Raw genomic sequence first — 21,842 nt, forward strand, 5'->3', positions numbered from 1 at the left:
GGTGTCTCAACTTCGGCTATAGATAGGCAAGTTATTGGGAGGCTGAAAGGAGTTCCATGATACTGCAGTGCAATTGAACAAACCCATATTCTCATTACCAGCACAAAAGGCCAAGGAAAAAAGCAATATGGCAGTCTTTTGAAAGAGAGATAAATGATATAAATTGCCATACACAAATCACCAAAGAATCATACTTCAATATTCATGTGTCTTTAAAAAAAAAAAAAAAAAAAGGAAAATAAGGAAAAGTGATATAGACTTTCTAGCAATGGCTGCTCTCTAAAAAGCCAAGTTCCCACAAATTAAATTCACATTTTTTAGTTCTCATTTTCACATAACATTGGCATAATTCAACCATGGCATTTGGCCAATTACCTCCAGAGTAAAAAATAGGGTATTAACAGCCTCTTTTTCAAGGAACAAAGTTCTTAAGAAGCAATTGATCACTGCTTGCCAAGGTAAACAGTAATTCTCCAGGGGATCTATTATTTATAGGATAAACCTTGAAGGGAAAAAAATTCAATCTGAACACATTTATAGCTTTAATCGTCCTTGAATGAACATAATCTTAGATTCTTCTCTTTTCTTCTCAATGTTATGAGTTTATTTTCCTCCAGCAATCTATAGAAACCAGGGTTTCTAAGCTACTGAAGTGTTCAGAGCCCTACAAAGATTTCTCATAGATTGATAATATGCCATTTCAGCCTTGATTCTTCTTCCAAAAGGCATAAAATATCTAAGTGGTGAATATATAATAAGCACATAGATGTAGACATGAGTCTGTGTAGGTACACACACAGAGACTATTTCTTACTCTCTTCATAAAAGTAAAACATTTATTTTTTTCAGGAAGATTTGATATGAAATTTCAAACCTACATCAGAAAAAAAATCACGTTGAAATTAATACCCTCTTGGAGGGTATTGTTATTTGTCATAGTAAATAATAGCTGATAAAAATAAACCTTATGCTCTGCTAAAATTTTAAATATAAATAGGCTACAGAAAAAATCATTTATTAAAAATCTACATATTATAGATACTTGAGTTCATATATTCAACAAATATTGTACATGCCAAAATATTGACATTTATAAATTATCCTTCAGCACAGCTCACGTTAGGTTGTTCCCATAGTAATGGTGAAGGGATGGTTAAAAGCCACTTTACCATTTCTGTAGCATGTGTTGGTCATGTCCTAGCCTATCTGTTTTCTTTATAGGAGAAAAAGTTTCTATGCAACTAAAATTTAATTTGATAACATTTTTATTTCTTTTTACCCTAGAGCAAAACATATGAATAGGGCAATATTGGATTCACCACTTCTGAGATTCTAGTGCATCAAAAATTTAAAATGTAATATCATAATTCCTCCTAACATGGGATTCTTTAACATTTTATATTGAAACATGAAGGATCAATTCTTGAAGACACTCCCAACCCTCTCATACTCCCTTTCCATGTGCATCAGTTAGAGTCCTGGCAGCAAACAGATGGCACAATCAAGCTGATTAATTAAAGAAAGTTTAATAAAGGGACCGTTCACAACGATGTGACAGAAAATAAGAAAACCAACAAGAAGTACAGCAGGTACTTCCTGAGGATACAACAGCCAGGGTTGGCCGTGTCTCTAATCCAGAAGAAGCAAATTGAAGAAGTTATCAACCTGGAGAGGGTCGCTGAACAGAGAGGGCCACCTGTCAGAAGAGATGTAGCCTTCAATAAAGTGACACAGCTAATCCCGATAGTGACCTGGCAGGAAAACAGCCTGCAGAATAAACCCAAACTTGACTTCCTTCCCATATATCCTGCCAGTGGTCTCCACTGCTCAAACCAAACCAGAATCCAGAGGACAAAAGAACCCATTAATATGGTCTATATAGATCAGCCCCTAGGATACAGAGCAGGGTAGAAAAGGCGATTGGAGAGGTAGAATAAAGGTATTCATTACACCCCCCACTTATAAATATAATTTAGTGAAAATCACCTTTCAGTCTGAAAATAGCATGGTGGGAGTTTCATCAGCAGAACTAGAAAGCAATTTGTATGTTAATGTGTCTGTGGCAAAGAGGAACGCATTAAACAAGACACCTGGACATGTTATAAGGTAAGAGAAATATTTATTTACTTTTGCACAAGAACGAGCTTATACTGAACAAATTCAACCAAATAATATTAAGTGCAGTAAAACAAGGAAATAGGATGACTTTCCTGTTAGAAAATATTAAATAACCATGCCTGTGCATTATTTTTATCATTACAATAACTTGTGTTAGGTTTCTTTTCCGAGTGTATACTGTACATAACATGGTATAGCTTCTTCGCTTTGCTTCTGAAAATATAATTCATTCACTGCCTTACATTTTTATTTTTTTTTGCAGTGAGGAACCTAACTGATTCATGAAGATTCTGATCTAGAGGAAAATTTTCTGCACCAGTGAAGCTAGAGACTTTCAAAGCTCTGATGGGTTCAGGCTTTATATCCAGGGGTCGTGATATCATGGTATGCATCCCACACGCATTCTTCCACACGGTCATGCCAGACACAGCAGAGGCAGAACTCTGGTCTAGTTTTGCCCGAAGAATTTTCCTTTTGTGATTTTTCTCAAGCTCCACAAATTTCATAATTGAAAGTTCACTCAGCTATTAACAAAGCTGCACTTAGCTGCCCACAAATCATCCACTTTAAGTTGTAACTTTTTTTTTGGTCTTTTTAATTAAAGAACATTCTTGAAACAGAAATCTCCCGTGAGACAGTTAACTTCACAGCTCCTGAAGGCACTGTGGATCCACTGAGCAACAGATGTGGCCATTCTAAAAAAAAGGGGGTGGGGAAGAAAAGCAAGGTATGAATTTTAAGTCATTAGTAAATACTCACACTTTTTGATTGGTACACACAAACATAATGGAATGGTTTATTTATTATTTCTGCACCATTGGAAGCTCATTGGCCCAATCACTTTTCATGTCTGCACTATTGCAGAACTAATTATGTCCAGGTATTTGTGGCAAATAATAAGCTAGCTTTATTTAACCCATGACATCCTCTTATATCACATTTGTCCTTTTATTTATTTATTGACAAAATTGGCATTGTGTATATTGAGCCCTAGTTATACTGAAGAATAAAGCAGACATGGTCACTACCTTCAGAGGGAAGGGCTTACCGTTTTTTGAAGGAGAGAAAATTCGTAAGTAGCAAGCAAATATGTAATAACAAAGTATGAAAAGAAAAGAAACAAAGTAAAATGGTGTCATGAGAGTGATAAAAGATTGGCTACTTAGACTGGGTGGTGAGGGGAGACTTCTCTGTAGAGATGATATTTAAACCAAGACCTCGAGACAGCTATGTGCAAAGACAGGCTGAAAGCACAGGGAATAGGATGAGTAAAACTTTGAAATGAAAAGAGGCCTATGTAGTTAAGAAACTGAAAAAGCTCTGGATGAGGATTTTAAATTGGTCAAGAAAACAGACTAGAAATGAAGAAGGAAAAATAGGTAAAGAAGGGCCAGATATGCATTATTAGTTTTTATAATGAAATACCAAAATAATATAGTGCATTACAGAAAAAATTCATATCTTGTTCTTTTTATTCAACAAATTTTTTCAATTATACTTGACATACAATATTATGTTAGTTTCAGGTTACAACCTAGCGATTAGACACTGCATACCTTACTAAGTGATCACTCCGATAAATCTCATACTCATATGACACCATAACAGTTATTACAATATTACTATGTTGCCTATGCTGTATTTTACATCCCTGCGACTATTTTGCATCTACCAATTGTACTTCTCAATTCCTTCACCTTTTCACCCAGCCTCACATCACCCCCCTTCCATCTAGCAATCAACAGTCTGTTCTCTGTATCTATGAGTCTGTTTCTATTTTGCTTTATTTTGTTCTTTTGATTCCACATAGAAGTGAAATCACATGGTAACTGTCTTTCTCTGTCTGACTTATTTCACTTAGCATAATACCCTCTAGGTCCATCCATGTGGTCACAAATGGCAAGATTTTATTCTTTTTTAAGGCCTTCAACAGACAAGTGGATAAAAAGGTTGTGGCACATATATGCAATGGAATCATAGCTTACTCTTTTAATTCCTGTACACATACTTTTTCAACTAGCTAACAAACGGTAATGATGATCAATACTGTTACTACAGTTGTGAGGTGATAATATCCCTCCATGGCATGATTGTGGACTCTGTCAGACACGTCAGACACTTTCAATACATTATCCACCTCACAGCAGTCCCGGTAGGTTCACTATTAATAGTTACACCTTTTAGATTCAGAAACTGAAGTTTAGAAAGCTTAAATATCATATGCAAAATCACACAATTAATAAATGGTACAGCTAAAATAAAAATTCAGGTTGGTCTGACTTTAAAACTCATCTTCTATTTGATATTTTCCCTCAGATAATTTACTTTAGATCACTGAAAATGTATTATACTTTAATATGATAAAATCAAAAGTGTCTGTTCCTGTAAGATAGAATTTCAAAAAGAAAAAATTTTGATACTTCAGGCTTTGTTGAAGCACACCAAATGAAGAAAATCTAGTCCACACCCAAGAAGATTATCCATTTAACCTAATCCTTTACAAAACGTTATTAAGCAGAGCTCTTACGCTGACAGCAGGAGTGAGTCCCAAGCATCTCTTGGATCTCTAGCGCCATTATAAAGCTTTGTCATTATGCTCAGAGGCAGAGGCTTTTTGACCTGGTTACGTGCGCTTTTCCAATCCACTGACCCAGTGAAATGAGAGGTATACCAGCACCTGACAGCATCAGTTCCTCAAACTGATGGTTTTTTATCATAAAGAGAGGAAATTTAGCCCTGTCCGGTTGGCTCAGCGATAGAGCATCGGCCTGGCATGCGGAAGTCCCGGGTTCGATTCCCGGCCAGGGCACACAGGAGAGGTGCCCATCTGCTTCTCCACCCCTCCCCCTCTCCTTCCTCTCTGTCTCTCTCTTCCCCTCCCGCAGCCGAGGCTCTATTGGAGCAAAAGATGGCCGGGGCGCTGGGGATGGCTCCTTCGCCTCTGCCCCAGGTGCTAGAGTGGCTCTGGTGGAGACAGAGCGACGCCCCGGATGGGCAGAGCATCGCCCCCTGGTGGGCGTGTGGGGTGGATCCCGGTCGGGCGCATGCGGGAGTCTGTCTGACTGTCTCTCCCCGTTTCCAACTTCAGAAAAATACAAAAAAAAAAAAAAAAAAAGAGGAAATTTCTGGTGTCTTCTGCCATACAGTATGTAAAAGTAGCACTAGAACTCTATGTGAAAGAAATCATTAGTATGGTTGTCATGAGCATGTTTTAGAAAGAGGCTGTATATTTTCCACAGTCTTCCAGCAATCTTTTTCTTATTCCATATCAAAAGATTGTGTTATAACAAGACAAATACTTTACAAACTGTATCATTGAAAATGCAATGAGAGACACATGTTCGTACGTGAATGATATTAAAGATATAGCAAAATTTCCGCCTTAATTTCATTAAAAGATATTTGACTGTTTAAAGCAAAATTAATAATATGGAACTTTAGAGTTTACAGAGTATATAATTATAAGCCGGGGGAACAGAATTATAATATTCTAAAGTTCTTACATTAATATTATACATTACTCTAATATTGTCTTATTATATTGTAACAAATTAATAATATACTGTAATCCCTAGACCAACAGCTAAAATAATAATATAGATACACTTAAAAATCCAATAGAGCAATTAAAGTTGAATAATGTAAAATATGTAAATAAACATAAGAAGGAATGAATGGAGTATAAAAGTAGAAGGGACAGCTTTGCACAGTGGCAGTATCGTAGCCAATGAGGTTTATCCTAGGCGCAATTATTGCTAATTAAAAAATAGAAGGGACAAATAACAAACAAATGGCAAAATGGTAGCCCTGAATCCACCAATGTCAATAATAACATTTAAGTATAAATAGGTTAAATACTTAAATCAAAAGAGTGAGATTGTCACACTGGCTAAAGAAGTAAGAATTAATTATACATCATCTATAAAATGCACTTACATATAAAATCATACTTAGGTTGAAAATGGAAGGATCAAAAGAATATATTATACGGCTAAATGAATACTAGACAAAATTGAATTCAAGCTACAGACATCCCATAATGATAAAATAGTTAATTCACCAGTAGACATAAAAAAGAACATACTGTGTAAATCAGTTTATATGAAATTTAATAATAGGCAAATAAATCTATTATAATGAAATCAAAATTGAGATTTTGTATGGGAAGTAGGCATTGCCTAGAAGGGAACACAAAGGTACTCGATAGAGTATTGGAAATACTTCTATATTTTGACTTATCAAACTCACATGGATTTCATTGTAATAAATAGTACCTTCATAAAAAACAAAATGAAAAGTGATCTACTAAGACTTAGTCTGCCTAATAAGAATAGTAATCACCTAGAGTCATAACTAATTATAAAGACTACTTATATTTACATAGCAATGCAGTAAGTTTCCTTATCATACTGTTATTTCTGATTTTATTATTAAAGAGGTAATTGTCACCCATGCTAAACTCTAAGAATCAACATTAGAAGAAAGTTCCCTTTAAATTTTCAATAATATATTTAAATATAATTTATATTTAATAAATGCACTTTAAAAAACTTTTCCATTGATTTGAGAGAGAAAAGAAGAGAAAGAGAGAGGAGGGATGGGATAGAGAAAGAGAGAGAGAGGGAAGCATCAATTTCCGCTTAGTTGTTTCACTTAGTCGTTCCATTTAGTTGTGCACTTACTGCTTGCTTCTCATAGTGCTCTGACTGGGAATCAAACATGTGCCTTCAGTGCACTGGGACAATGCTCTAGCCACTGAGCCATTTGGCAAAGGCCAATTTATTTTGTTTCTTTCTTTATTAATTTGAAAGTTATATTATTAACATATTAACCAATCTGTTTAAAATTATATAGATTATACATAAGATATACATATATAATATATATTATATACTTATATATAATATGCATATGTAAATATCCTCCATCTAAATAATTTATATATATTTTACAGTCCTATAACTATCAATATTTTAGTATGTCTTCTTAGAATTCATTTTCATATTCTTTTATTTTCAATTTTCTTGCAATAAAAGTACATATATAATCACATATTTTACCTTGATTTTTATTATAAGCATTGTTACTTATACTTCAGTGGCTACAGAATATAATTATATAATGCTATGAAATATATAATTACAATATAATATGATATATTGTGTCATATAGTTACTATAACTTATTTAACCATTTTTCTATTGGACATATTTGTTTCTTGATTCTACATGACAAATCATGTTGAGGTACATTATGTCGTGCATATAGCTTGTTACATATTTTAGATTATTTCAGTAGTTGGGATTCTCAAAACTGAGATTAATAGGACCGAATGTATCTGTATGGGAAAATGGAGCTGCCAAAGAGGTGTATGTGTGGTGTTGCTGACAGGGTTTTTCAAAGTCCCTAGGAGTACATGAGAATTACCGTTCCAGTTCATCTCTGTCAGCACTGGGTATAACTGTGAAATATTTTTTTCACTGTAGTATGGGAAAATAATGACTCACTATTTTAGTTTACGTTTGTTTCAACTATTTAAAGGTTAAAAGATTTCCTCTTTTTTAACAGCTGTATTTTTTAATGAATTGTTTATTCATCCATTGTTGACTTATTTTGGGGGAAATAAGTGTTTTTCTTATTAATTTCATGGCTTTAAACTAATAAAAAATCATAATAAATCCTAATAAAGAAGTCTCTAGTTTTGACTAACCATTTTGCTAATTTTATCTATAGAATCCCTAACTTTTCTTTGAAGTATATTTTATAACTTGTATGTTAGAAAAGGAATTCCCTCTCTAGAATTTTGATTTAATCACAGTTTCTTTGTTTTATTTTTAAAATTTAACAATTTTTTCACATGGAATTTGTTTTGATATATAATAGCATACAAAATTACTTTCCTCAAAATTGTTTGTTGTCCAGTCATTCAAAGGTTTGTAAAATACTCCCTTCTTTCTCTATGGATTTGCAATGCTCTCGTGATTATCAATAAAAGTCTTTATTATAATGTTGCCAATTTATGGTATATTTGTTTTCACAGACAGATGTAGTGATATCTATTCTAATATTAGTACAGAGGTCACTTTCAAAACTTTAAGTTTGCTGTTTCTTGTAGATGAAGGCAACATTTAGGAAATCAGGGACTTCATCCTTATAAAACTCTTATTTTTTTTATACCTCAATTATTTCAGTATTAAATCTAAGATTTTCCCCAGGAGTTAAACGTGGGCCCCTGGCTAACAATTTCCAAAGTTTCCTGTTCAATGTTTACTTATTAAAGGCAATGACCCTCTATTCCCTCTTCTCTCCTTATTTCTTAACCAGATACAACCCTCTTTTGTTTGGAGCTGAAAGCATAGTAGCCTGAAAGCTCTCTGGCCATCACAGAATGGGTGTCTATTAGAGTTAAGAAAGGCAACCTAGGTAATTCTTTTTTTTTTTTTTTTTTTGTGGGACAGAGACAGGGAGAGAAACAGAGAGAGGGACAGAAAGGGATAGACAGACAGGAAGGGAGAGAGATGAGAAGCATCAATTCTTTGGTGTAGCTCCTTAGTTGTTTACTGATTGCTTTCTCATATGTGCCTTGACCCGGGTGCTACAGCAGAGTGAGTGACCCCTTGCGCAAGCCAGTGACCTTGAGCTCAAGCCGGTGACCATGGGGTCATGTCTATGATCCTACGCTCAAGGCAGCGACCCCGTGCTCAAGCCGGTGACCTTGGGGTTTTGAACCTGGGTCCTCTGTGTCCCAGTCCATTGCTCTATCCACTGCACCACAGCCTGAACAGGCAGTAATTCATTTTCGACTGAAACATTTAACTTCTGAGTGCAGAAAACATTTTTTTTTTGACCTAAGCAAATGAAATTTGGAGACATATTTAAAAGGAAAGGAACATTTTACCCTGTTCCAGCCAGCTCACTCCTAATTCCCCAGACCTCCTCTCTAATGCCACTTTCTGGAGAAGTAGCTGGTTTACATGTGCGACCCCTTAGCACAGTGCCCCTTCAGAGTGTTCATCACAGTCTGTAATGTCTTCATCTGTTTCAAGACTTAATGTCTATTTACACCATTGCAACAATAGCAGCCAATACTTATTGAGTGTTCACTGATTCCAGGCACTACGTTCTTCACCTCTAGACCCGCCTTGTCCAATAGAACACTACATGATGATAGAAACGTTCTCTGTATGTACTGTTTAATATAGTCACTAGCTGTCAAGCAGTTGAACTGTGGATGACTGAGAAATCGGATTTTCATTTTATTTAATTTTAGTTAAGTTAAATAGCCACATGTGGCTACTGATTGCCATATCAGAAAGCACAGCTCCAGACAATAAGATGTTAGGCAATAATTTCCAAGAATAATCGTGTTTGTTTTTGCTTATCATTATACCTGATACTAGCACAACACCCCACACAATTTATAATTACTGACTAAAATAAATAACTCAGAAAGGGATAGGACAGAAAGACAAGGAAAAATGGTGCTCTGAAAGCACCAAATTATGAAGAATGCTTACCTCCAATGCAATATCTGAAGTTTGTTTTGCATAAATTTTATTTTTAAAATAACAGAAAATAAACATAACAAAAATAAAATATTGGAGATAAATTTGGTTAAGTTGAGCAAATTCTTCCAACTCATATTTAATAAGAAGGGAAAAGAAAAACTCCATCAAATTGTAACTTCTGGGAATCAGCACTTATCTGGTAAAATAAATTAATGCCAAAATACACATTTTCTGGAATACATTCCTACCATGAGTCAAAGGCAGTGAATGACAAGGTCATTCGTGCTTTTTGCCCCAGAAAACATTGGTGTTTTTTTATTATTGAATGAATTTTTCTTATCGGAATTATCTGAGCCATATTTGGAGTCTTTTTTATTCCATTACCTGGCATATATTTTTGTTGTCACTACTCAGTACAATAATCTAACAGATTAAGAGTATAAAGGGATTCAAGTCAATTTGTAATTAAATATCAGAAAGTATATTCTTATTGGTCATTAATGCTGAAATTTCTAGATAAACTGTTAAATGTACTCATATTAAGGATATATTAAAACTACATTGAGCCCTGGCCGGTTGGCTCAGTGGTGGAGCGTCGGCCTGGCATGCAGAGGTCCTGGGTTCGATTCTCAGTAGGGCACACAGGAGAAGCGCCAGTCTGCTTCTCCACCCCTCCCCCTCTCCTTCCCCTCTGTCTCTCTCTTCCCCTCCCGCGGTGAGGCTCCATTGGAGCGGAGATGGCCCGGGCACTGGGGATGGCTCCTTGGCCTATGCCCCAGGTGCTAGAGTGGCTCTGGTCACAACAAAGCGACGCCCCGGAGGGGCAGAGCATCGCCCCCTGGTGGGCAGAGCGTTGCCCCTGGTGGGCGCGCCGGGTGGATCCCGGTCGGACGCATGCGGGAGTCTGTCTGACTGTCTCTCCCCGTTTCCAGCTTCAGAAAAATACAAACAAAACAAAACAAAACAAAAAAACTACATTGCATATTTATTACTAGTAACTTTTTTAGTAGTAGTAACTTTCAAATTTGTTAGTGTACTTTCAGAAAACAGCATGTACTATTCATTCAAAACACCTGGTTTGATTGGCAAATTGAATAATTTAAAGAGCTAGAAATGTTGGTTTGAAATAGATAATAGTATCTCAAGGCTTAAAGCATTTTATAGTTCTTTGTCCTGTTACATCAAGCCACTCTAGTAAGAATTTGTACTAAGTGAATCTGAATTAAATTGCTCTATCACAAATTATTTTTAAATGGAAATGCTTACTTAAAAAACCAGAGCAGTTGTAGATGTGGCTGTGCTATGCTATGCTGGGAAAAATCTGACATCTTTGTTTCTTTGTTGTTAAGCCTTCCAAATTTTTTACTTAGTTTTAGTGTTCATTCCAAATTATGACTGTGAAGAACAACGACCTCTAAATCAAATGTTTGTACAAACAATAATCAAGGAAGAATGCTTTCAACTTTGTCACTATCTATGAACTTTATATATCATCCTATGTCTACGTTATCTATTCTTATTGAAGAGGCACAATGCTCTCTTATAAGAAGAAAAATCTTTATAATGATTTTTGTCTAACTGTAGGAATAAAATATGGTAAATAAAAGATCTTAAAATTTTTTAGCTTAATGTAACTGATCACAACAAACCGAGAAATATGCCCATTTTTGCCTTATTGATTTCCACTTTGGAAAATGTAATATATCTACTTCGTCGGTATATATTACAAACCTCGTAAAAAGACCAGATAAAAATCAATAAGATAATATTGTGTTCTGTTATGAAAGAAGAAACATAAAGTTTGGTGTTGTAGGTTTTTAAAAATATGTTAGATACTTTAGGGCAATTTAAGTAGGTTGTTCTGTGCTGATGATAGTCATGACTGATCATTCGGTTTCTGACCACGCACCTCCTTCTCCCTGCATGTGCACTGAAGGATGCACCTGACATTCAGCCTTGGCACTAACAAAGCTGATGGCCACTTCTCCCACCTCTCTTGGAACAATAAAGAGGAACTAAAATGCTTCCCATTGGCCAGGTTAAGCATATTAATACCTATGAGCTCTGGCCACAGCTGGTCCAGTGCTTTCTACCTGACTTGAATGGGCTTTACCTTGCACTGGCAGAGAGTACACTCGGTGCCATGTTTGATCCAAGAGGAGCCAGTGAAGCGAACCACATTCATCTCATCCAGGCAAGTTTTGGTGATGTCATTGCGAATGGTGTCAGCTTGGCAAGGATCAGTGACACAGCGCGGGCAGCACTCACTCTCCGGGAGCACACTGAATTCACATTCCACCTCTGGGCAAGGCAGGGGCCAGCAGTCGACTTCCCCTTGCTGTAAGGAGAGCAGATGTGCAAGGGTGGGGGAAGAAGCAGCGAGGGCATGGGAGGGGCAGGAGGGAGGGGTTTACTGCGCACGCCTTGATCTGACGAAACAGTGATGAGATCTATACCACAGCTGCGTTTTAAGCCAGCCTTCAACCATTAAACAAGAACGATACAACAAAAGCAAAAACCATTCTCTTAATACTATCAAATTTGCATGCCCCATCTTTCTCACGGAAAAGGGGAATTATTTACTATGAAAGAGGTATTTATTTTACTCGTTGCCTGTGCGATCCTTTTTTTATTCTTTTGATGTATTCCACCTAACTTCTCATTTATTCCCTTCTGCATAAAAAAAAGTTTGGTCCATTTATGAGAAAATAAACTGAAATATGAAGGCAATTTGACAGTTTTTCTTTGTTCATTTCTATGTTTCTCAGTATAGGGACTTGGGGGAAAAAACTAGGAACTGATTTCAGTCTTTTTATTCCACATGGAAAAATTGTGTGAATTAGAACTCTCTAAAATGTAGTTCCTACTTGTTTCCTATTTTCTTCATAATTCTGGATCTCATGGTTTTGGAGATGAAAGCAGCCTTCAGGCATAGAAAGTGACCTTCCTTGCTCTTTCCATTGATTTTGCGGTGGAAAGTATAAAAAGGAAGCAGCAAGAAAGCATTGCCTTGAAAATACCCGCACACAAATAGGAAGAAAAGCAGCCAAACTTTAAAAGTAGTATCTGTGAAACTTTCTACTATAAAGACACATAGACCAAATTTTCCTTTTCATTTGCACCACTAAGAAAGAAAGAAGAAATTTGGTCAAATAAAAAAGACATGTTTTCTTTATGAAATCTATATTTTCTTTTTTATCTATTTTTTCCAGGAAAAGTTTCATAAATATATACAAACATTCAACTCTAACATTACAATAAGTATTTATTACATATCCACATTATGTATAAAACAGGGTGCTCACCAGAACAGCAATAATCATTAGAAGGAAAAAAGTGGGATTTCTGTTTTCATTTTTGTAAGTCTGAATTTGACTCCTAGAAATGGATTAATAAAAGTTCTACTTGGAAAAAAAAATGATTTTTTTTTCACAAATGCCATTGTTGTATTCATAACAAATATGTAGTGAGTGCTTCCTATATGGCATTAGTTATCTGTTCTAGATGCTGGAGTCTAAGTAAGTTTATACTGAAAGGGACTGAGGCAGCTGGGAGCATCTTTTCTTCTTTTGAGCTCTGGAGATACTCCTGGAAAGATAAACAACCTGGTGTATCATGTCTACCCCGGAATATCCTTCTCAGGGCCTGACTGCCTAGCCACCCTCTTCTCATCCTGACCAGGCTCACTTTTGTATCCGCTGACACTATGGCTAGGTACTATGTACTGGTGGATGGGGAAAGGCAAGGTTGCTTTGCTCCTTAGACTGGGGCTTAACCTCTTCTTGTACTTCATGCAGCTAAACTTACCAAGCAGCGGCACTGTTGGCAATTCTGGACCCAGGTGTCCCCACTGTTGTACAAGGTTTCTCCATTTTGATGGAGGCACTGACTGCTAAGCCTTGGGTCACATTCAGGGCAGCAAAAAAGATCAACTGTGGGATTCTCACAGTCACAGACCATCCGTCGACACATTACAAACCCATTCTGTAGGAGACAGAAGAAAAGAAGTCACCAAAAGCTTCCACTTCTTAATATATTAACATATGTAAGTGTGTACATGTATATACACAGGTAATATATATATTTATGTATATCTTTATAAAACTTAGATATTGATTTGAAAGTTAAGATAATTTGCACTGTTTATCCAATATAACTGATTTTCTTTACAGTTCCTTTCATAGCTAACACACAGAAATTACCCAAGCTGGAGACTTCCAATTTCCTTTCCACATACTATTCAACCAAAAGAGCAATTTTTCAGAAGTGGCCTCTATAAAATGGTAACCCCTATATGGTCCTTATGTGTATATAAATGTATGTAGAAATATATATGTACTAAACTAAGATAGTAATATGAATGTTAATTTTGTTTTGTATGAGGCCATGTGTATTTGGTAGTTAGTCAATATGTCTTATATAGTATTAAGTTTATGGACTATTTTAGACCTTACGTTTTTGTGCAATCATCAATTTCTTTCATAATAGTTGATCCCTTGGTACATAGTATTATTCACTTAGCTAAACTTTAAGCCTCTGTTATCAACTGGATACATAGAATATCTTTTGAAAACTGAAATGTAGCTAAAATAGGTATTTCCATTCCTGGGCCATAGCATGTCCGTTCTGGCTTCATTCATGCATTCACTCAACTGTGGTATTGTGACTATGAAAATAATAGCATAGTTAGCAACAAAATTTCTTCAACATGCGACAGATAAACTCAGTGTGGTATTTCCATACAATGGAATACCATTCAACAGTAAAAAGGAATGGGTCACTGATATGTGTCATGATTACAAATGAATGTTGAAAACATAATGCTGAAAGAAAGAAGTCAGACGCAAAGGAGTATGTCTGCACGATTCCATTTCTGTGAGGCTCTATAAGACAAATCTAAGATGTAGTGACTGGAAATGGTGCATGCTTGGAGCTAGGGGTAGGAGACTAACTGAGAAAGGACAGAGGCACAGTGTGGGTAGATAGAAATGTTCTGTTAATCTTGATGGTGGTTAAGTGGACATATGGATTTTTCTACGTTCATTAAGCTATTCACTTGCAATATATGCAAATTACATCTCAATAAAAATGATTAAAAATTTTTATTTATACCAACCTGACATGAGCACACAGAGCACCGATCATTTTCCAACACCCAAATCTGACCGTTGTGCTTAATTTTTCCATCATGGAGGCAGTCCCCCGTACAGTTCTTGCCATGAGGACACCGACAGTCATATCCACCATCCAAGTTAAAGCATATAGTGTCATTGGTGCAGCTGTGCCTGCCGGTCCCACACTCATCGATATCTACAGCCAAAAACAGGCAGCATGCAATGTGCTTACAATATGCTCAGTTTCAAACAACTGCAGTCAGGCAAGTTGTCTCCTGACATAAAAGCATAAATTAATCTTCATCTTACTGGCATGCATTTCTTAACTGCTGACTAAAGCAATGTTAATCATCTAAGGATTTCACAGGAAAATGAGATTATGCTTGATTTCAAACACCCAATAACCTTGCTTATATTTTTGACTTTTATGTTTCTGTAAACACCGTTAGGCTTTATGAAACATTTTTATATTTTTTGAAAGTTAAAAATAGAACTCAATTTATCAAACAAAAACGGTTTGTCAGTGGAAATTCTAAAAGTGCCTACAATTTTTTTTTTTTTATTGAGGAAATCGTTCTCTATGCTAAAACGGTACATACAAAAGTCCTTTCTTAGTGGGAGATAAAATACCATGGGAACCCTGAGGGATTTCATTCAATTTCAAGCCCTATTCTCATAGCCATGTCGTCCACATGTAAGCACTTTTCAGTATTCTTCTTAGGTGTTCTTCTTTTATAGTCTGGGAATTTCTGCACTGTCCTATACCCAGCTCTTTACCCACAGAAGGGCAAGGGACCATCAACAATTACTATGCCTCTCACAAAGAATCCACCATTTTTAGCTTTCCATTTCAGATGCTCATTTTGTCTCCTGCCTGACTCAATTTACAAGGGCCCACTCTTTACTCGACCTCACCTAGTTCGAGGCAATCACAGCCTAAAGCATTTTCATATGGCTGAAAAGCAAACATCACGACTGACAGATCAGGTCCATAGGAGGAGACATGATTCATTTCATTTATCCCCATAATTTAAAGGTCACAAGCCCAGATACATTTCTGGGATACTGTATGAGTGACAGTAAGCAGTTATTTCCATTTCATCTGTTTCCTCAGAGTAAAGGTCAAGAAAGAAAGAATTAAATAATAACAGAAGAAGTAGGTTGGAGGTAGATGAAATGTATAGCTTTTAAGTAGGAGAAATAGACACTGATTTTACTTCAAAGTTTTAAAAACAGAATTTACAACTATCTTTCATAAGTGGTTTGATTTCAACAATATTGTTGACAAAGACTAGTCACGATAAAATTTAACTGTATTTACAATCTTAAATACTTAGGTTCTGTCATATATGCATTCATAAAAATAAGCCACATGATATATCTCTATTTACCTTGATTTTTGTTAGCTCCCATGTCAAAAATTCAATGGATTGAGACAATGGCTAAAAGAATTTTATTATAACTATAATGACAATCCTTGGCAAATCAAGCTATTAATATATTAATATAGCTTGATTTGACAAGGATAATACCGCTTATAATTATAGACTATGATCAAAAGGAGAACTGTTAGCCAGTATAAGGATTCTTTAAAAATATTTTTAAAGTACATTTTTTTTCAGAACAGATAAAATGTTTTCTTGGTAATGGAAATGAAAATTTTTAAGTAGGTCTATATTTGGTCTATTTAGAATAATAAGATATGTTTGATGAGTTGATCTTCAGCTCCCATTAAATACTGTTACAATTAAGAATTACAGTAGGCAAGAAAAACATTAACCATAGTATCTGGTCCATTTGACCACAAGCTCTGCATAAACCTCTTACTACACAGTCCTTTAAATATACACAATTAACAACATTATTCTATCAATGGCAATGACTGGATTTCTACAACCTTGTCATTTTGTTTGACATTTAAAATAAAAGCTCTGAGATAAGGTAATTATCTTTTTTCTCCTTCAAGGCAGAGATAGTCCTTGGATTTGCTGCAAAAGACAAAGAAGAGATGTCCAGGGACATCCCTGCTCTTAAAGAACACTTATGATAAAAAAAAAATAGAGTAAAAAGTTGACATGCACTTGTCCTACATAGAGAAAGGTGTAGGCAGAAACATCATTCTGGACTTTTGTTATCCAATGGGATTTGAATGAATTTGAACTTATCTTGCCTTTTCTGCTTCTCCACACTAGGTTTCCCATTGCAGAGACTATTCTCAATTGAATGGCAGTATAGAATTAAGGAATTCAGTTTTACATATAGTTTTATTATAATGTATGGTTCCTAAATTAAATATACATAACAAGTATATATTCTGCTTTGAAAAACCTACCATGGTATATAAAAATTCCAATTTAAAAAATATTGAAGACTTCTTTAATGAGTGAACAATAATGTTGCTAAATCCCATGTCCAGTCTCAGTTGTCATCTAACTTAATCTAGCAACAGCACAGAACACAGTTTATACCATGTCCCTGAAAAATTTTCTTTACTTGCTTCCTTGATAACTCTAAGATCTTTCCTTTGCCCACATACACATTCTTCAGGTGTGGCAACTGAACTATGAATAAGCTTTAGTCAAGCAAAGATGTGGTAAAGAGTGGTCTAGTCAGAGGCAAGTGTGTGTTTGAAGACAGAACATTCAGGCCCTGGCCGGTTGGCTCAGCAGTAGAGTGTCAGCCTGGTGTGCAGGAGTCCTGGGTTCGAATCCCGGCCAGGGCACACAGGAGAGGCGCCCATCTGCTTCTCCACCCCTCCCCCTCTCCTTCCTCTCTGTCTCTCTCTTCCCCTCCCACAGCCAAGGCTCCATTGGAGCAAAGTTGGCCTGGGCGCTGAGGATGGCTCCATGGCCTCTGCCTCAGGCGCTAGAATGGCTCTGGTTGCAACAGAGCGACGCCCCAGATGGGCAGAGCATCGCCCCCTGGTGGGCATGCTGGGTGGATCCCGGTCAGGCGCATGCGGGAGTCTGTCTGATTGCCTCCCCGTTTCCAACTTCAGAAGAAAACAAACAAACAAACAAAAAAGACAGAACATTCAGAGCCATTGAGATGTGTTGAAGGAACAGAAATGTTGGTTTGACTTGAACATCCAGAGACAGCAGAGTAGGTATACATGCAGCTAAAGAGGTATGCAGGGCCCTGGTAAAGGTCGTTAAGGAATGTAAACTTTATCATAAAGACAATCCAATGTCATTTTAGAGAATTCCAAAAAAAACATAATCAGATACCCATTTTAGAAAGATTCCTTTGGCTTCATATTGGGAAAGGGGTTTGAGTTGATTAGAATTTGAAGTCAGGAGATCAATCAATAGGACCTTTCAGTAGTCCAGGCAAGAGATGGTCATATCATAAAAGCAAATACTGATGTAATGGTTGGTATTACCATATTCTAAGTACTTTCACTAATGACTCATTTAATCCTCACTACAACAGTGGATGGTACAATTATCTCCTTTGTATAGAGCAGGTAACTGAGGTATAGAAATGTTGCTTAACTTGCTCAAGGTTACACAGTTAGAAAGGAATATAGAGCCCAGATGGGGATCCAAGCAGTCAGGCTCTTAAGCACAATGCCTCACAGAATGTTAGCAGTGGGGATGAATAGAAAGAAACAACAAAGACTCTTCTAAGAAAGAAATGATGAAAATAAAGCAACTTAATGATTCGTTGGCATAAAAGATTAGGGAGAGGGAGGGATCTTGAATGATGTTCAGATTTCTGACATGGAAAATGTGGTTGATGATATTTATAGAGAGAAGAGCAAGATTTTGCTGAGGAGTAGAAATAGGTAGCAGGGATGAAGAAAGACATGAGTTAGCTGGGGACAATGAATTCCACTGTCCTCTGGGGTTCCAAGTAAAGCTGTCCAGTAAGTAATTAGATATATGGGTCTGAAGTTAAGAAAAAAAAACTAGGGTGAAACATGAATTTAGTAAAGATATAATTTCCTCATGTTCTTTCTCAAAACTTGTCCTTCAGACTCCAGTTCACACTTCTTTGTAAGGCATTTGCAAGGCTACTTCCTCTGTTTGCACCCTTTCCCTGTCTTCACTTGTTAGTAACTGCATCATACTTAAAGTCTAAAAACAAATGCTAGCCCTTTTTGATCCCAAACAGGAAATACTTTCTCTTTGTTTCCTTACAGCCCTGAATTTCTATTTTTCTCAAGTATTTATCATTTTCAACCTTGTAGACTGCTCTTCTATTTAAAAAAACTCACCACATTCTATTCTGTATCTTACCGCTTCTACAAGCCGAGTGCAGGGACCATCCTTCCTTATATTTGCGTGCAGCAGAGGCCCGGCAAAGCACTTCAGGAACCCATGCCTACAGTCAGTAACTCCTTGTTGAGTTGACTTGGATTCATTTTATTTTGTCTTTTTTTATTTTACACTAAGGATTTACAGTATTTAGCTTGAACATAATTGAAGATGCTATCCTATAAACATTTATCTTGTCTAACCAGTTTAAAAAATCTCAATAAGCTTAAAGATAACTCAGAAAATAAAGCAAGAAAATAAAATGTGGGTATGGAAAAAAATTTTATTATGTGAAAAACAATACTGGGTTTTATTCTCAGAGAGAGAGAAATTTTGGGACACAGTAGAGATGATGATTTGGACAAGGAAAATATTACTCTGGCATCCTCTCTGGGGATTAAATGACTACACCTCTGAGATAAATGGATGAGCTAAACAGCGTACTCTTTGTTCAAATGTAGCTTATAAACATGCATGTTGTAGATTACACAAAACTGAAGCTTAAAAAGCAGTGAGATAGTGCACACTTATTTATTGATGTCTTCAAGTATGAATCTTACTCCTCATAGCAATTGTAAATCCACTGCCGTGGCTTTGTCCACTTTGAAATGCTTTCTCTGTGGTTGTTCAGCAGCAGAAGCATGGCACCTGCTCAGAAATAATTATACTCTTAAAACAGCATCCTTCTACATGCTAATGCTGTAATTCTACAAATCACAGAAACTGCTGTGAAAGGACAGGTGTTCAGAAGAAGCATTTCAGTCTTTTTTAAAATATGTTTACAGTATTTATACATATACATAGATGGGTTCTTTGAAAAGAATCCTTCAGAGCACATTGTCTTCTAAAAAAGTAGTATATTTTTGTGATAATCATTATAAATTTTATTGGAAGATAACAGAAGAGTTATCATTCCAGAACTGTGTTTTCTAAAAAATAAAAATTTCCACCATTTCTGTGTTTACGGCATTTCCTTGAAAAACAAGAATCTCATAGAATATTTTACTTCCTTATCTTCATTTTTATTATGTTATTTAACCACTAGTTTTCTTTATTATTTTCTGAATATTTGTGAATGTCCTAATTGTGTTTTGACCCAGTCAAAATATATATATATACTTCTAACATAGCCACTATAAATCATACTAAATATCTATTTATAACATAGATTATGTTCCTAACACACTTCTGATTGAAATATCATCAATGCTACATCTCAACCTTTTTCTTGAAAAAATAAAAATACCATCTTCTATGTGCTGAGAACAGTTATAGACACTGACAAGCAAACACATTCTATGACTCTTGAGGCTTATGCACTATAGCAGATAATATACAAGGAGACAATTTAATACCTACAAACATTTCAGGAGAAGTTATAATTTCTATGAAGAAAAGTGAAATCATTAAGTAAATAGAGTCAGGGGTAAGATGCTATTTTAAACTGAGAGCCCAGGAGAAGCCATTTTAGAAAAAATTGAAATTAAATTTAAAAAGAAAGCATGCAAAGATCTGTGAGAAGAACATTCCAGACAACAAGAACAACACATGAGAAGGGAATCAGTTTGGTATATTGGAGAAGTGTAAAGAAAGTCAAGTGCGGCCCTGGCCGGTTAGCTCAGTGGTAGAGCATTGGCCTGGCGTGCAGAAGTCCCGAGTTTGATTCCCGGCCAGGGCACACAGGAGAAGCGCCCATCTGCTTCTCCACCCTTCCTCCTCTCCTTCCTCTCTGTCTCTCTCTTCCCCTCCCACAGCCGAGGCTCCATTGGAGCAAAGATGGCCCGGGCGCTGGGGATGGCTCTTTGGCCTCTGCCCCAGGTGCTGGAGTGGCTCTGGTCGCAACAGAGCGACACCCCGGAGGGGCAGAGCATCACCCCCTGGTGGGCAGAGCGTTGCCCCCTGGTGGGCGTGCCGGGTGGATCCTGGTTGGGCGCATGCGGGAGTCTGTCGGACTGTCTCTCCCCGTTTCCAGCTTCAGAAAAATACAAAAAAAAAAAAAAAAAGAAAGTCAAGTGCCCGTATCCTGTAGGCCTTTGTAAACTATCATTAAGGTTTGGATCTGACCCGCCCCTGGTGAGTGAAAGGAGACCCTGGGATGGTTTATGAGAAAGCCAGGAAAGAGTTGTGTCCTCAAAGCTGAGTGAACCAAGTTGTTTAAAGAGGAAGAAATAATCAACTGGGCCAAATGGTGGAGTCATCCCGCAGAAAGGGTAACAGACCAGTGGGTTTGGCCAAGATAATTGTTAGAAATCTTAAAAGGGGAGCTGTCATTGGAGCAGTGGAACTCCCACATCACTGGAAACCAGAAAGCAGGGATGACAAGGCCAGAAAATTGTTTCAGAGTTTTGCTCTAAAAGGGAGCAGGAAAATGGGGGACATGTGTGATGAAACAGGTAATGTCAAAGACAGTTACTTTCTGTTTGTTTTAGTTTTTCAGATGGGCGCTAGTCCAGGCTGCTTGTATGCTAGTGAGAATGAGGCAGTAGGAAATGAGTATTTACGATGTGGAAGACCAAGTGGATAGCACAAGGGCAAAGGTCCCACATGGGTGGGAGGGAATGAGATTCAAAGTACAATGGAGGGTTTAGTTTTTGACCGGAGAAATGAAACTTCATTCAGTGAAACTGGAGGGAGGAAAAGCAGCAGACAGACATAAATGAGGGTTAGCCAGTATTGCTCCTGGTGCAGACGTAAGGTACTTCTGTCTTCTCAGTTAAATGAGAAGGATGGCCATCAACAGAAAATGAAGAGAAAGGAAGTGGTATCTAAGATTTGAGGAGCATGGAGAAGGTATGAAATGGCTGTATCAGATGGTTGCAAGGGAAAGTTCCTACAGAAATAAC

At 36.7% G+C, this 21,842-nt stretch overlaps 1 protein-coding gene and 1 pseudogene across 4 annotated transcripts in view; one reads left to right on the forward strand and one right to left on the reverse strand.

Moving 5' to 3' along the window:
* Nucleotides 1-2,584: 2,584 nt before the first annotated feature.
* Nucleotides 2,585-21,842, reverse strand: part of NELL2 (neural EGFL like 2) — a 489,520-nt gene continuing 470,262 nt past the window's right edge. For all 4 annotated transcript variants that reach the window (XM_066369010.1, XM_066369011.1, XM_066369013.1 and 1 more), the window contains 4 exons: nt 14,743-14,936; nt 13,434-13,610; nt 11,740-11,964; nt 2,585-2,813 (listed from right to left, as the gene is read on the reverse strand). In XM_066369010.1, coding sequence (XP_066225107.1) covers nt 2,763-2,813; nt 11,740-11,964; nt 13,434-13,610; nt 14,743-14,936 — 647 coding nt within the window. In that variant the 3' untranslated portion in view covers nt 2,585-2,762. The remainder of the gene's footprint in view (nt 2,814-11,739; nt 11,965-13,433; nt 13,611-14,742; nt 14,937-21,842) is intronic.
* On the forward strand, nt 5,817-5,890 carry LOC136396382 (U4 spliceosomal RNA; annotated as a pseudogene).

The sequence above is a fragment of the Saccopteryx leptura genome, chromosome 2 (assembly GCF_036850995.1).
Source record: "Saccopteryx leptura isolate mSacLep1 chromosome 2, mSacLep1_pri_phased_curated, whole genome shotgun sequence".
NCBI lineage: Eukaryota > Metazoa > Chordata > Mammalia > Chiroptera > Emballonuridae > Saccopteryx > Saccopteryx leptura.